This window comes from Lates calcarifer, linkage group LG18 (assembly GCF_001640805.2).
Source record: "Lates calcarifer isolate ASB-BC8 linkage group LG18, TLL_Latcal_v3, whole genome shotgun sequence".
Taxonomy (NCBI): Eukaryota; Metazoa; Chordata; class Actinopteri; family Centropomidae; genus Lates; species Lates calcarifer.
This window is the reverse complement of record NC_066850.1, coordinates 15552400-15569813: the sequence shown is the minus strand read 5'-3', so window position 1 is coordinate 15569813 and position 17414 is coordinate 15552400. Positions and strand designations below refer to the sequence as shown.

At 40.8% G+C, this 17414-nt stretch overlaps 1 protein-coding gene across 11 annotated transcripts in view; it reads left to right on the top strand.

Annotated features, from left to right (window-relative positions):
• nav3 (neuron navigator 3) overlaps window positions 1-17414 on the top strand; it is a 194515-nt gene that overhangs the window by 61819 nt on the left and 115282 nt on the right. For all 11 annotated transcript variants that reach the window (XR_001963294.2, XR_001963293.1, XM_051077602.1 and 8 more), the window contains one exon: window positions 16711-16783. Coding sequence is in view for 9 of the 11 variants with exons in the window: in XM_051077602.1 (XP_050933559.1) it covers window positions 16711-16783 (73 nt within the window). In the remaining 2 variants the exon portion in view is untranslated. The remainder of the gene's footprint in view (window positions 1-16710; window positions 16784-17414) is intronic.

The window sequence follows — 17414 nt, the reverse complement described above, 5'->3', positions numbered from 1 at the left end:
TGTAATAGTGCAATAAACAATTTTATGCTGCGTAGTGTAGAGAGAGAAAAAGGTGCCTTCACAACTTACCTGTTTGGTTTGGTTTTCAAACAAACTCAAAAGGTTTTGTCCATTTAATGTACTTCATTTTGGCTGGTGTGGAACCTGTCAATCAAATTCTATACACACCATACAATTGGACCAAGACTACATGAAAAAGAGGGCTTCAGTCCATTTTCAAACAGATTATAGTACAGTTCATTTGTGGTGTGAAAGGAAATCTGACTAACCACACTATTTTGTGATAGCAGATATATTATTATTATTTTTTTCTTGCATCAAAAAAAATTTGAATCAAAAAGCACAACTACTTTCAAATCCATCTGCTGATCGTGAACTGTCAAGGAAGTGATCTTATAGGTGAAATGTAGTGATGACACCGATGTTTCTGAACGTAATTATTCATAAAATGAGGCTGAGTCACAGTCCCGACTAATAATACTTACAGTCGTGAACTCTCTGTGACATCAGTGAAGATGAATAAGCACATAAGGCAACATAAACTGCAGCATGACTTGCTGTCAGTCACCACCACTGATGCAGAATGACAGTTGCCAAAACTGCCCAGTCCCGGAATTACCTTTCAGTCCATGTGACTTTATGCTTGCAGCTGTTGTTTCATTTGTAAAAGAAAAAAAGTCAGTGTGAACATGAACGGGATCAGAACTGAAAAGCAACAGGGTATCATTTTTATCCTTAGCTGGACTACATTTACCAAACTACCCAAAGAGATCAAGGTGATGACACATGAACATATACATAATGGCTGTGCAAAAGTATTTTGTTTGGCTTGTTTATCCCATAAGCTTGAACACTGATATCAATCTGAAACTAAAATTGTTTACTGACAACCTATTTTTTTTTACTTTTGGCCACATATTGACAACACAAGCTGTAAATGTTGGAAACCTGCCATTGGCCACCTAGCACCTGGAGCTTAAACGCCTTGGCCGGAGACATCACAGTAGCAGCAGCTGTCAGTGGAGGGGCAGATGAGTCTGATTTACTTCCTCTGCACAGATTTTCCCCCATCTGGGACTTGAAATGATGATCCTGGAGTCACAAGCCTGTTTCTCTAACTGGTGGGTCGCTGCCGGTCTGGTGAGTGGACAGCGGCCAACTGAACAGCTGCTGGAAGTGCAGGAAGCAGAGACCAGCACGGCATCAGCATCTGCAAGCCTCTCAACTAATCTACATACATAATACGCTCTTCTTTGCTAAACCCGTGTCCATGATGCGAGAGATCCACAAGTCAGTTGAAGGCGATCATTTCCTGTAGTGCTAATCCAACAGAAAAACTTGGGTGATGTGTTCATGGTCAGTAAGCTTAATGGCCAAGTGAGGTTTTCCACGGTTTTTCATAGAAATCTGCTGACAACAACCAACACAAACACTTCATCTCACTTCCTTATTCTGATTCATGAAGAAAATGCCCCAGTTGCCTCCATAACTGGAGTGAATGCTAAGATTTAAGTTTACGTTTTATGTATCTTTTGGTACTTGATCAGATCCAGCTACTTAATCATCATTTCCTGTTAAACTTTGAACCAGGCAGGAAGCCACTCCATGGAATAGCCTACAATTGACTCCTGAGTAACTATTCCTTATAATTATAAGGTTGAAGGGTATCACCTCTGACTCACCCAAGGGCTCATGGGATAGTAAGTCAAAGAACAGTGGAATTATGAATTAATAACCCCTGTTTCCCATGTCTCCCTCCTCTACTTGCTCCAATTTGCTTTCATCAAGAACAATATGTAAAAGAGTCTGACCTTTGATCTCCTTAGTGTTACGGTGTATAATAAAAGCCTGCATTTATAGTGTGCAGGCATCCTCCATTAATACTAAAAGGTCATATTTTGGTCACTTGATTGCTAATGTGAAATTGAATATGGAAATGTCACAGCTTTTAAAATGCTGTCCCATAACTTTTCTTAGCCTTCAACTCAAAATAATGCAATAGAATAGGACTTACAGTTGCACTTACAGCCTTTAACTAATAGCTTGTTGATCCTCTCTTAGATCCCCCAAATCCCTGGTCTTACTGCTTTTAACAGCGCAGACAGATTTCTTTTTTTTTTCTCCCTGTGTCTTACAGTTTTTCTTGAGGGGAGAGCAAAAGTGCAGCAATCTACAACAAAATGTCAGAGCTCTACTGTGGCCATATCTGTACTGTACAGTAGCTTCTTGCAGTAATGGAAGAATAAGTGTTTTTCTTCTTCATTTCTTGGAGGTCTGGTGAAACATCTACATTGTAAATGCAAACAGAATTCCACACACTTGAGGCCTGGCATTCCTAGTGGTCAGACCAGTCGAAATTGCAAACATGGCCATTTTTGGTTTGGAATGGGTTTTTAGTTGGATTTATTTGTGAAGGAACAAATGATTGCTGGGGATTTGTTTATGAAATTGCTGGGGTGGGGCTCGCCTACAGAACCGTACCCCACCGACCACATATTTGGTCCCGGAAGGAATCATCAGCAACCACTGTGCAAGCCAGGAAAGATGATGAGAACGAGGAGTGACAGGAACGTGGTACGAGGGGCTTTCAACTCAGTGGAGATTTGAGTCTGGTTCTATTTCTTTCCACTGTGTTTAATATGCTTCCTTTCGCTGTTTTTCAGCTTCGTGATAATAGATAAGAGTAGAGATGGAAAATGTACAACATGGACGTGATTCGGTGGCTGGAGAGCGATGTGAGGCAGCTTTGGAGCAGAGGCATAGGTCCATCAGAGGCAAAAGAGTCAGACATTCCCCAAAAAAGTTTTTTTCTTTGGTTTGTCCTCTCAGTTTAGTTTCAAATGTCCTCCACTATCACGTCTCTCACTGTGGTCCTCACCTCTTTTGGATTATTGTTTAGTTGCAACAGATGGATGTGACCCTCATTTTAGTATTTTGGATAAACGTGCACATGATGTTAAACTATAAAGGCATTCTGTGGATTAAAGATCTCGCACAGTGTTTGTGTGAATCCCTCAAACGTCTCACTCACCTCACGGCTCACTCTGCAATCCCTCTCCCATGTAAAACCTCTCGCCCCCTGACAGTGCAGTTTCTCGTAATTGTACAGACATCTAAAGGAATTAGATGCGCACCCAGGTTTTTCAATCGAGTGAAGGATTTTTTTTTTTCCCCTTTTTTTTCATTTCTCAGAAGAATTGTGCTCAAACACGAGAACGGCAGGCGGGGGACGGCAGAAGAGGCCCATTCAGCAGAAAATATTAAAGACTCGCAACACTAATCCTCCTCATTATAGACAGACATCATTAGCAAACCGCAGAGCGCTTCCCAGCAATACGGATGACTGTGCAGTTTCACTTTTGGGGTATGTGTACAATATGTGTGTATGTGTGTATGTTTAGCTTCCAGCAGCCTTGTGAAAGGATGTCGGGAAAATACAAACACTTGTCAAAATGGTACGTGAATGCAGAGATCAGACAGCAGAAGGCTGTGCAGGTTTGGGTAGGAGAGATTACATCAAACAAATCACTTTAAAGTCAACTCTTCCCTGTTTCTTTTCATTTGTGGTATTGGATTTTTAAGTGTGTCATGGATCATATTTAGATCGGCTATTAGCAGCCTTGGCTCTTGCCCTAATCCAGTTGGTTTTGACAATGTAATTTCTTTGCCGGTTGATTTACACTGAGGGATTGCTCGTGTGAATTGTCATACAGTTTGTCAAATTTTAGTGCACTACATATTTCAGGGTAAACTAGTTTATGTTATGTTGTAGGAACAGCTCATTGCATTGACATGATGAGGAAAGCAGGAAAACATCACATTGTTGTGACTTTGAGGCATTATGTTTTCAGGTTATCCGTCTGTCCATCCCATTCTGGTGAAGGTTCTTCCCTGGAGGGAATTTCTTCAAACTAGCCACAGCCGTTCACTTGGATTTAAGAAGGAACTGATTACATTTTGGTGGTCAAAGGTCCAGGTCACTGTGACTTCGCATGTGTCTCCTTATATAGTATATATAGATATATAGTATCAGGACTGTCTGGAGGGAATTACACTACATTACAGAACTTTTTTGGACAAAACTCAAGAATCTGTTCACTAATTATGGCAAAATGTTTAATAGGATAAAATAATGAAGTGGTGACATTTTATATTGAGACTGTCAAAGGTCAGCTTTACTATGATATCTTAATGTTCTGCAAAAACACTTTTCTGGCCATTATTCAACACTATAACTCAGAAACAAAGGGGGAGATTGTGACCATATGTAATGTGGCTTGACTGGTTGGCAGATACATACAACCACAATGTGGTAATCCTAGTTCCACATCAGCACTTACCACAGAAAAGATAATTTCTGCATCATTTCTGAATTAATTGTAGAGATTTTAGGAATTCAGACTTTTCGAGAAAATGATTAATTCTAGATAGGTGTTGTGATGAATACAGGAAAAATACATTAATGCTGGGGATATTCTGTTTAGAAAATTACTACTTTAGAGTTCTGGGGAACTGCTGGGATCTCTCACAACACAGAAAGAGTTGTGTGGTGGATTATATTCCCTAAAATATTGTTCATACCTTCAGCAAAACAAATCTCCAAAACATAATCTAGTTGACATGAGTATATCAACTCCTTATTGTCAGTATTGGAATTATGATACTTCCTGGTGAAAATCACATTGAAAGACCCTAAAATCAACAAAAACAATTTGATGAAGGCATTGTTCCAAACTGAACAAAACCAACTAGTATACCTCAGAATCCAAAATTGAAGACAGTCAGAAGCACACCAACAACGTCATGGTGTCACCAATGGTAATGCAAAAGGGTACTGATGTGATTGGTTGCTTAACATACAAAAATAGTCATACATAGTCAGTTAAAGTAGACTGCTCAGTATTTTGGCCTTAGACGCAGGCCTGGAATTGGTGTGCTGCCTTTAAGGCCTAATTGAGTCTAGGGTTTCTTGGAGGCTATAAAAGTCCACTGGTCTCATCTGGGCCCCATCTGTTGGCAGCCTGCACACCAGCCAGACAAGAGGACAAACAGCACGAGCCACTCAGTAGTATCATCTTCACCAGCCTGATGCTTCATCATAAGCACAGCTCGCCATTAATCTCTGCTTCTAATTGATCATGTTCCTAATTTGAGTCCCTGGCCTGAGTTCCTGCAAGGCCACACCAACTGGCATCAGTGTGCCACCATTCCTCAGGTCATTGATTTGATTACACCAGCCCTGGCTGTCGAGCCATTCACCTATTATGAGAGTCAGTTGGTCTAGAAGTACACCAGCAAATGGATGATGGGAACTCGGGGCTTCTGAAACATCCCTGATGTCACTGTGCATGCCCAGCAATTGGCGGAGAGTGGTCTAAAGAGGGCAGGGGCAGATGGCCAGTTTAGACTGCTGAAACTACAGCTATTTAGGGGGCTATAAGTCAATCTCTCTTCTTGTTCACAGTATGGATACCTCAATGATAGAGGGGTGAGCTTGTGAACAGACGGCTCAAAGTTCAAACCCTTGTTGGGTGGAAAATCGGGCAGATGTACTCTTTGTCTAAGGCTGTATCAGTAATTTGCTGTAATGTTTGCTGTAACACATTATCAAAGCAAGATAAATATATGACAAACACATGAAGGGGAGCTTTGACATTATGATTAGAATATTGAAGAGGTATCCTGAAGTGATTTTGTCTGCTGCAAATGTCAGATTTTTGGTGTGTATCATTTCAAAGCTAACATATGGTGTTTATCAATCTTTGTATTCCATCCACATACTGAAAGGGAGCCCACATTTGTCTTGTTTTCAACACAGTATAGAGTCAAAGGACAAAAAAATCTCAGGTCAGTATTTTCTGTTATTATTGCAGTAGGTGTTGATAAGAGTGCGTGATGAATCTGTGATGCCCCAAATTGGGATGTCTAGGACCAGCTCCAAGGACTTGGACCATGATCCAGTTTTTAATGTATGGCTGCTTAAGTGCCTCAGCAGCTGTTGCACTAAAACGCGCTCTCACTCTGTGTGAACATTACTCCCTTCATCCTCTGACTCTTGTGAATCTTCTTTGTGGTCCATCTTCTTTTTCACTGCAACCACCAGTTGTTGTTTTTTTTTTTTCATTAGGAAGAGGTGTGTGTTCTGGAGCACAGGTTGACCCTTTCATATGTTAGCCAGTTTAGCAGCATGAACAGAGCACCGTGGGGCTTGTTACAGGCTCACTTGTAGTGCAATAGGAAGCTTTTAATCACTCATTATAACTGAACGACATCGGCAGATGTTCTGTTAAGGGAGCAAAGAGCTGGCTTGTTAAACTGGCGCAGTGAAGGACCACTAACCTTTGATCTAGCTTGGTATGTTCGACTGCGACACAGCAGCTGCAGCCTCTGTCGACTATTCCAAACGTTCTCTTATTCACTGTGAATGTTGCAATTTGGGAGCAATAGAGTATAAGTCAATCAGTCTTTCCACTGATTCACTCTGTAGCTGCTTAGAATGGAGAATGTGTATCCTCGTTTCTTTTAAACACAGAGATCAGAAGTCAGAAACATGCCTCTTGCCCATTTCCCATTCCTCCTGTTTCATTGTTCATTATTTGCCCAAGGATTCATTGCCAGCTTATTCACTACCAGGACTCCTTCACACTTGCTTCCCGCCTCCCCGCCCTTTGTGAACTCGACCCACCCCAAACCCTCCTCAGCCACGCATAGCCTGACAGAGTGTCACAGCTTCAGGTGATGGCTGAGCATCACTGTCATTCCTCACTGCCTGAACAAAAAGAGGCTTGTAGTTTGCTCTGCCTTACAAAGCGAAAAAAAAGCAACAACTGTGTTTTGTTTGTTCAACAAGTCAAAGTTCATGATTTTGGATTTAGATTTATTTTTAACACGTACTCCCAAAAATGCAGTGAAAGCTGCACCAAGTGACTCTTGAAAGCTGTCAGCACTCAGTCTTCAGACATCTGTCAGTAAGTACACACAGTGTGCTCTTGTTTATCCCTCCAGCTTAACATTAAACCAAAGGGACAAAGGAGGTAAAAGATCTCCTGGGAGTCCTGCTTTCTCTGGATATAACATTCAGTCGCTGCTCAGGAGAGTTTGTCAGTTTTAATATCTTATCACATCTTTTCTACTGACTGTATAGTGATAAATGAGGTGAATATATGACATCTCAAGTCTCTGCTTACATTGTGATTTAGGATGATTAAAAGAGATAAAAAAGCAGCTTCAAAATGTATGCTCAAGTGTCGGGCCATTGCTACCTTTACTGATGAAAATTAAGGGGATATTTACTGAGGATTTGTGGGTCTAATTTAGACGCTAAATGTTAATTTTCCAAATGGTTTGCACAGGGGCTTGGCCCAGGTAAAATGGAAGAAAAGTCACACTGTGTTACTGTCCAGGGGCACAAAATATAGTGGGAAATGTAAATTAGCTGCCGAGCCTGATTTATCACCACAGACTGACCACTGCAGCAGGGGAAACTGTATCTGACACTTGTCATCTGGGAAAAGCTGGTGTAAAATCTGCAGCAGTGTTTTATTGGACACCCATGGAGAGTGAGAGGCTATACAGAGAGAAACAGTGAGACAATGGAAATGTTCAGTGACTGCAATGGCTTTAAGACTACTGCAGCAAATTATAAAGATGTGTTATAAGGTGAGGTTGCAGTAACTCTCAGTTTCACACTGTAACACAAGACAAAAGAGTAATGTGACAATCTGTTATTTTTCACACAAATTTACCTCCACATCACTTCCTGCTTAATTCTCCTGACTTTTAATGGCTCAGCAGGTTCAGTCAGGTATGTTACGACTGAAGCAGCCAATCATACTTTAGTAATACTCACTCCATTCTTTTTGTTGGGCCATGAGCCCATTTAACTATTTCCTTACATACAGCCCCCCTCTTATGGGATGACTGTACATTTTCAGCTCCAAAAGTATCTTCTCTTCAACCTATATCTCCAGTTCAGAAAAGGACAAAAGTCAAAACAGTTTGGCGGCATATCTTATTTAGCTGCATTTTATGCAAATGAAAGCTGAATTCAAGCTCAATTTGAAAATACCCTTCGAAATTGAAAATTGTAGTGATGCAAAGTTGTTTGTCAGGCTTAGTAAACATCCCCTCTATGCCTCTATACTAAATACCAACATTATACAGAAAGTACTACCTGTAAATTATATCACAGATGACTTTTGATTTATCATACAACAGAAACACATGTATATTAATTTTTTTCTCTTTTTCAAAGTCACATTGCATCATAGCTACACTCGAATACAAGGTCAGTCACCACAGTCAGCTGCAGGGCTGTGAAGATATTTCTCGCTGTGCATCATAGCTGGTCAGCGGGTTATGCAAACAGATGCCTTAAGAGTCAGCAGCTTAACCTCACTGACCTTTTTGGGAGAAACAGCCTCAGACATGTCTGACAGCCGAATTTGTCGCCTGTCAGCAGTAATACCATCCATCATGTTGGTGATGTTTACCTACCAACAGGACTGTAACAGCGCGTATGTGAGACAGAGACAAAAGGCAGACGAATTGTTGGACTCCAGCTGGTGTCAGTTTAAAAGCCATCGAGAAATACTTAACATTGTCCTCTCGCCCCTGAAAACATCTTCCACTCATTTGTCCTCCTCTGCTACCCACTTGTACTCTGTACAATGTACTCTGCTGTGAAGATTAATCATAACAGCACAACATCTTGCTTCAGCTCTTTGTTACATACTTACTTACAAAGCCCTCAGCTGAGATGACATTAACTGAGATAAGATTTAAATGCAGCTCAGTACCTTTCAGCCCAGGTGTTTTACATTTTACTTTAAAGGAGCACACCATTAGCATGATTATCAGATTGTATTGCCATTCAATTTTACTTTGTTAATTAAACCTGACATGTTAGTCATGTTAGCTGATTTCATGTTGGGGCAACAGTTTATTTTGTTTTATTATGCCCAAACCATCAGTGGTGTGTGATGTATCTTTCCCACCAGCATCACTGGAAGCTTTGGTACTGGTGGTTTTTCACTGATCAGAGAAATGCACTGATTTAAAAGACGTTATATGTAATTTGAGTGTCAATCTCACTATTGTTGCCAATTCTCTGTCACTTTTTGAATGAATGTAGCTAGGTAGCTGGACAGCTTTGTAGGAAGATGATACCCTCATTCTTAATCCAGCCTTCCAAACTCTGATCTGTTTAGTGTTTCACTAATGAGGGGAAACAGCCGTCCACAGGCACACCACTAGGTCTGCAACCAGTCTAACACTTGACTGATTTTACATGTCTTCACCGGGTAGGTGTTAAGAAAGACAGTATTGAGTTGCATTATGGTAAGAGTAGGTGCCTTTCATTTTGGAGCTTGACCCATACAGGGGGCTAGAATTCAGGGTCTCTGCTCCTCTACTTACCTCTTCTTCCTCATCTTCATTGAAATGCACTGTACTTTTAATTGCACAGAATTTCTGAAGTAGGCCTCCGTGATGTCACTTGGTTGCTAGGATATTTTCAATGCTACTACAAGATCTCTATTGTTGTTATGTTGATGTTAATCATGCTAATATATAATTAAATAAACACTTAATTCTACTGTAGCTCAGGCTAAAATATGTCTAAAATTAAAAAAGCAAACAAAATTGAGAGCAGAGATGGAAAAACGGAACAGACATGCAGTGACAACAAAAGTGATTTTTTTTTTTTTGGACCGCCTCATTAATGGAAGTGATAATGGCTTAAGAATGAAAAAGGAAAGAGTTTAACCAGAGATTGATAAGGTGACTCGTTGGTGTTTGTCATCCATGCAACATCTTTCTTTGACTGTATCGCTCTCTCTCTGCCACTCACTCACTCACACACATGTGGACACACACCCTGTCTGTGCAGCAGATGCGCAAAAGCCACATGGAAGCTCTCCAAGTTATTTGATGCTGTAAACATCTGAAAATGAACCACCATATATAATTGAGACATCCATGGATATAGGCTCGTGTTGCCATGCAGATCCTGTTGATTATACATCATGTGTGTTTATATGCTGACCGAGCTAGTACTGTAGTTCCTTTAAGAAACAGGAATGTCACAGGCTGTAAAATCCTTAAAGAAAATTATTGTTTTATTTACAAGAATATGAAGTACGATGTGATAAAATTCAGCTGAGAGCTTGTTTTGTCTCTGAAGCCTCAGCTACTTGAATTGAATCATTTTAGTTTGGTTTTCTTTCGTCAGAAAAAGTTTTATGGCGCTTGGTTTCATAACATTTAGGCTGCTATGAATGCAAACTTTGTAAGCCTGCGCAGGCCAGATAAATCTGGATGTGTGAGCTTTAAACTCGTGTGTTTCTAAAAGTGAGCAAAAGCTCTTTTCAAAGATTTAGGAAAGAGTGATCCTCAGCTATCTGCTGTGTGATAGATTTCAGTCAGGGTGAGGGATTATGTGGACTGCCACCATGATTAATATTGCATTAAACAATTTCTCAGCCAATGCAAGATGAGAAAAAGTTTCTTTACTTTGGATTTTGACATGATGAGCGATGATCCGTGGATTATGAGACAGGATCCTTTAACCCAGCCTTCCCCTCTGCCCATCAGCTGCTCCAACGCTTGTCCCATTTGATCCATTTTGATTCACTGTCTGTCAGCAGCTGTCTGCTCCGGACACATTGAGAGTGATAGGGCTGGGTGAAAGAGGAATCAATGAACTGTTGGGGATGAGACCGGTGGAAGCACAAGTCCCAGAGCCTCAGTCTGAAGAGAGGGGCTGATGGAGAAATGATAGACAGTGAGAGGTGGTTCGTGTAGTCGAAGGAATAGAGTGGTTTCAAATTCTGACATTGTAGGCAAGTAGTTTAAGCTGCCACGTCCATCAGGTTTTCATTATTAATGGGGAAAAAAAAAACACAAATAATCCTTGTCTTCTAGTTTTGAAACCTTTAGGTGACAACTCAGCTGCAGGAAGCAGAAGAATTCAGCTTTGTCTGCATGTACACGTTAAGATTTCAAAGCAGCCTTAACTCAGCAGCAGTGATTAATAAAGTATATTCTGCGTGTTTAAAAGCATCTCAGTCATATGTCGCTGCAGCCTGAGTGATGAGCTCTGCCTCATTAGGTTTCAAGTGCCAAGAGGAATTAATAGGTACAAAAAGTGTGTATTCATCTTCTCAACATTCTGCCATGTGGAAGAAAAAAGCTAACTTTGATACTGAGGTGTCTGAGGCAAAACTCATTTTGTTAGCTTTAGCTGGTATCGATTTTGATCTGCTAAGAGAGGTGCTGAAAACGATGACACAGTGGTTCATAGGAGAGGGATTTTGGTTTGATTTATTTGGATTCACCTGACTCATCACTTGACTTTGATTTCTGCCCTCAGCCAAATAAAAGTCTAAAGAGATGCTGTAAAAGCCAATCAGCTCTTCACGGTTGTAGTTTCCTTTGAGAAAGAAACATAATACACAGCCTCTAATGACTGTCCCTTACCCCACTGATGAATTAGCTTCACAAGATTTAAGATCTGTTTTCATGTGGGTGTAAAATAAATTAATTAACACTGACAGCTTTCGGAAAATAATCGTTGGGTTGAAGCTAAAATAAATTGGAAAACTAGAAGTCAATTGGAGTCAGCTGAGTCATCCCAAAACCTACTCACAGAATAGCTCTGTTTGTGAAGCTTGAGTCATCTGTGTTTTTGAAAAAATGACTTAGGGATTTAAGGTGGCATGTATTTTCCAGTGGATATGTAGCATTTTGGAGTAAAACCCTTCAATTACTGAGCTGTGCTCATGTGCTGTAAAGCGCTAACGCCTGGTTTTCCAGTCTTGTCTTGAAGGAGGTTGTTTTCTGTCCCGTAGGAAGTGGTAATTGAGGTGTTGGCCCATTTGTATTTGACAGTTGCATCTAAGGGATAACACTTTCCAATTCCAGCCATCATGCATCAGTCACTTGATACCTTTTAGAAAGGCCCAACGCAACGGGACACTTTTCACAGCCGAGAGATGTGAGGAAATTAAGCTGCAAACATGCAGATGTAGCCAGTGTCTCATTTTGTGTCTCACCAAGTCTTACAAGAGTAAATGAATATTCTTAAGTGTTAAAGGAATTCTGCAACTTTGCTGTAGAGATTTACCAAAAGCACAGATTCATGAGATCTTTTCCATTCAGATTTAAAGGTCCATAAGGACATGGTTCACTCTAGTCTTTTAATGGATGAAAGAAGACTTTAAAAGATAATGTGTTAAAATGTGTGAATTGAAGCCAATATATTCTTATATAGGTTGAGTGTTTGCTAATAGAACCACACTTGGGCAATCTGCAGCTGCTCAGCTGAGTTTGTGTTGTCATGTACACATAAAAGGTGCAACAAATTAACCAAAAAATAAGTATGTAAGAGTGGACTCTAGAAAATACTAACAAGGAGACCCATCCACACGAAGCAGGCCATAGCAGTGGATTTGCCTGTTTTAGCCAAATTATTCCTGATTGGCCATATGTGGCCCACTCATTTTTTCATTTGTTCTATTTCCAAAAGCCATGGTTCTTCTCAAAGCTGGGATGTTAACTCAGGTTATTAAGTTATTAACATTTTTTACATTCATAACAGTCACTAAACAAGCTGATTTATACTTGACTGGTAACACAAGTTTTCAACAGCCACAATCATACAGCAGTTTTGATAGCATATTGTTAAAAACACATGACACTGACCAGTCACCACTGACTATTACAACAGTAACATGACCTTGCTGATCCCAGAGCTGTGCAGTCAGCCTGATCTAATTAGTGCCTCTATGTAAATAGCGGTGGATGTTTGTGACTGCTATGCAGGAACATCTCTTCTATTATTCCAGCTCTAACAGTCACAATGTACTTTCTATTATAAAATTGTATGTATTTGCGAGCTGGTCGCAAACAGCAGATGTAAAAATACACAACGTGACTTTTTCCCACTTCTGGTGCGGACAGGAAGTTCAAAGACAAAACCAGGAAGTATTTCAGCACTTCCTTGTTGCTGAAAAAACAGCAAGTTTAATACAACCACCATTTGTTACGTGACCAAAACACATCACAGCTTTGTGTTCTCTGCCTATATTGAGTAATTTTAGCCTTTAAAGACAGTTCAGTTGGTCTCTTCCTCAGTCTTTTCCTTGTGCCTCTGCCTCTTAAAGTACTACTGTTGGAAGCAGGGAATGCGGTTTCATACTCAGCAAGTCTCCTCTCACTCAGCCATAGTACAAGTTTTCCTCCGCTCGGCTGCCTGTGTCAGTTGGAATGTGATATTTTGATTTGCAGTGCAGCACTGTAAATGAAACATAGTTTAATTGAAAGTGATTATCTCAGAAACTTAACAGCTCCCCCTCATTATTCTCCTGAGCCTTAGTGGCAAGTTTCCTTCCCGCAGTGCATGTTGCACATGTGCCCTCCTGTCACTCCTCAAAATGTGCTCCGTTTTTCCTGCTCTAAGTACCTCATGATTGGGTGAAGTGCTCCTCATCAAAATGCCCTTTTCCAAATTGCTTTTAATGGCTTATGTGGATCTGTCTGATGCCAGCCTGCATTGGAAAAATAAATGATGTTGGTTTCTCGAGAGGCTGTTACAGGATGCCACAAAGCCAAACCACCCACCAAACTAGCAGTTAAACATCGCCAGCACCCTGCGGAACATTAATGCCCCATCCGTCATCAACGCCTTCAATCATTATTCCGCTTGTTTACGTCATTTTAGAGTTAAGGCCGACTCAAAACAAACAGCGGTTTCGTCTGAAAGCCTCAGAGTTTCTGGTTGGAGTGTCATTTGAAGGCTTAGAGAAAGAAGACGTGGGTTCCATCGGTGATGCCTGTCCTCCTTTAAAAAAGGCAGAGATCTGTCTCCAACTAAAGAGATTTACTGTGTGTTTATGAGTTCTCTCCTTTATCAGCTATTAAACCAGCTTTCAAAACCAGACATCACAACACACACTCTGCCTGTGGAACAGATGCAAAATGCTTCGGCAGGGCCTTCCAAACTTTTTGATCTGGATATGTGAAAACTGAATGAACCTAATTGACTTGTCCCTTGATAAAGAAATGACTGTTATCATGCAAATATTGTAAATATTGTTGATTTTATATCATCTCTGCCTATAGGCTGTTTATTTTGGCAGAAAATTACAATTTTAGAAGCCTCACATCCCACATCATCCTGCTGCTCAGTCTAATTAGTACTGTACTATTGAACATTAGCAAACGCTGCTCCCCACATGTCTCTCCAAACAAACTTCTGAGCGTGTATGTGGGATAAAAAAGCTAGCACCCGGGCACACATGTGTCAGTCTGTGCGTGCGGCATGTAAGGGGAGAATGTGGAGGCCCACATGTGAGGGGGTTCAGTGCCTGCTGTGGGAATGTGTGTGGTGTGGGGATGTGGGAGGAGGTGAGCTGTGTCAGGCAGATGGTGAAGCTCTCTATGTGATTTCTTGTCCCACAAGACTCCCTGTTGATAGAACCAGTGTCAACAGCTCAGTCTGTGGAGAGAAAGTGGCTGGGAGGGAGGTGCTCCTCCTCAGCTCCTCTCTTTTTGAGGTGCATTTAAGCAAAGGACATGACCCACAGTGCAATGCAGCTGCTGATAGGCCAGTAACAGAGGATGTTATTTAAAAGTAGCAATACAACAATGTAAAAATAGTCAATCTCAGGCAAAAGTCCTACCCTCAAAACCTTATTTGGGTAAACTACAGAAGTATTATTGGTGAAATAAATCAAAAACAAAATGACTCATTAGGCATAAGAATGGCCTCTTTCAGACATGTATTATTATTTAAGATATTATTGATGTGTTCATGTGTTAGAGGCATTTTAATGTTGTAGCTGGTGGAGGTCTTTTATATACTGTTGTGCAGTTTAATCTGTAACAGTGCATCATGTTGTAGTTGATCAGAGCACTGCAAAAAACTGAAATACTCGAAAGAAGTACAAGTACCATGTACTTAGTGTAAGTACAATAGTTGGCTAAATTTACATAGTTACATCCCACTTTTGTTAAGGGGTCCCTTCACCCAGAAAATAATTTCCATAAATAAGTTCCATAATTCATACAGTAATGCTTGGAAGGACATGCGTATAATCACTTAACATGTTTTGTTCTCCTGTGTTTAACAATTATTCCAGAAAAAAACCATGTCAGAGTCATGGAAAATGTCAGAGCCTGTGACTCTAGTATAAAGATGTTGTGTAATATTGTGAATTTGCTACCTGATTAAGGCCTATTACTGATGGTATTATACTTAAGAAGTTGAAGAAGTTGAACACTCGTATTTACTGTGAGTCATCTAAATGACATTAAAAAGTATGTATATACACATACCAGCACACATAGCCAATAAATTTAGTGCTCAGAGGTAGTAGAGATTCAACACTTTATTGCAGGGTCATGTAGTTATCAGACAAATTACATGTTATGATATTAAGGTGAAAAAGGAGTTCTCTACATCTTCCAACAATTTGCAGCTTAATTGGGTTCTTCCAGATCAAACACAGCAAACATCTGAGAGTGAAAAACACTGGAGCCCACAGATTGATTTGCATTCATTAGTTGTGCAAACAAAAAATGAAGGAGTTTGTGATCCCAATCAAAATGTTTCTTATGTTGCAGCTTGCTCTGACCACAAAATATTTAAGCTCATGAGAAAACCAACTTTATAAAATCAGCCACATGTTCTGCCTTTTTGTACTATAAAGACAGGGCTAATTCTCTCTGTTGAATAAAATGCCACTGAAATACACATTATTAAGCCACTGAGGACAATAGAGTTCAGCTCAGCGGGTGTAAGAGAAGAATCAGCAAGTACCCAAATGGACTGAGTGCAGATATGACTCATTATTCTGCTTCTACAAAGTCTCCCTGTCTAATAAAGAGATACAGGCACACTGAGTGAACACACTTTGAGAGAGAGAGAGAGCAAGCTTCAGCTCAGGGGGAGTTACAGCTCATGAATCATCATTGCCTGCTGGACGTCTGGCTGAGTCGCCCAGCCTGCCCTTTGTGTGGCCTTGGCACACTGCGCCGAAGCCAAGCGCTCCCACCTTTGACCTCGTCATAAAAGACCTCTTGAGAGGCGTTGGCGGCTTGCCACCATGCTAATGAAGCCACCCGTGAGCTGCTGTCAAGGAATGCAAAAATCCCCCTAATAACTGCAAACTCAGTGAGCCTTTGTGAAACTGATACCAGTTTGCAGAGGTGACAGTTGTTGACTGTGTTGTAAAAGGCCTCATGTAGGCCACACTGACCTCCACACCCTGTGTTTATGTGCACATGTATGTGAACTTATCTTCTGTGTGTGTTTCTTTGTGTCAGCTGTGTGGGTGTGTGTGTATGTGAATGTGCATTTATCACACATTTGCTTGTATGTGTGTATTGGAACAGATGTGTGTTTCCACCATTGACTTTCATTGTGTGTACATATGGGTGTGTGCCCCCCCTTGTATGCATGTGTATGACATGCCCCGGGTTGTGTGGGTGGCGATACACTGCGGTCAGTATGTCATGCAGCCGGGTCCCAGGGGCGAGCGCAGGGTCGGCTAATAACCACACAATGATGTGCTTTATGGGTAATAACGATGATCGTCCCCATCCTCTGAGCCCTCTGCCCCGAGACATTTAGGCTCATTGAATGTTAACTATCATCACATTCTTGCAGCGTCTGTCCTTTGTGCTGACTGTCTGACTTCTTCTCAACAGATCGAAAATGTGGACGCCTGCCTCAGTTTCCTGGACGCCAGAGGAGTGAATGTACAAGGGCTCTCAGCAGAAGGTAAGAAGAATAAACAATATGCAACTCAAGGCCTCATTAACCTCTTAATTAAATCAGTGGAACAGCAGATGTGGGATCTCCCTGTTGTATTTCTAATTTTTTAGACCTGGAAAATTAATTTGGCTCCAGTGCCACCCAACCTTCTGTGGGTAGCTTTCCATTTCAAAAAAACTGGTTGAAGTCTATTTCCAAGACATACTATTATACTTCACAGCAATGGAATTTACCACATGGTATCATGGCAGGGGTGCACAGTTTCTCCATCTTCAGCTCTCACTATGGCAGTGTAGGCAATCATTAGGGCATCAAAGTGGATTGTGGGAGGATAAAAACTGCAGAGAGGGATTTGCCTCCTGACCATCAGGGTATATAGTACATGGCTTATATGACAGCCGAGTCTATAGCAGCACTTTGTACTAAATTTTAGACTTTCCAAATTGAATGATGAGCTAAAATTGTCTCACAAGGCCAGGGTTAAAATTACAGTTATGTTCCAAAGTATGTGTTAAAATTCTGTTTTACACTCAATTTGGACTCTGCAGGAGGAACTCAAGATTCAAGTTTGAAATTCAAACTTCATTCTAACTGCAGCTTTTTGACGTATGTAGAGAGCTACTATAAAGTCTAACAG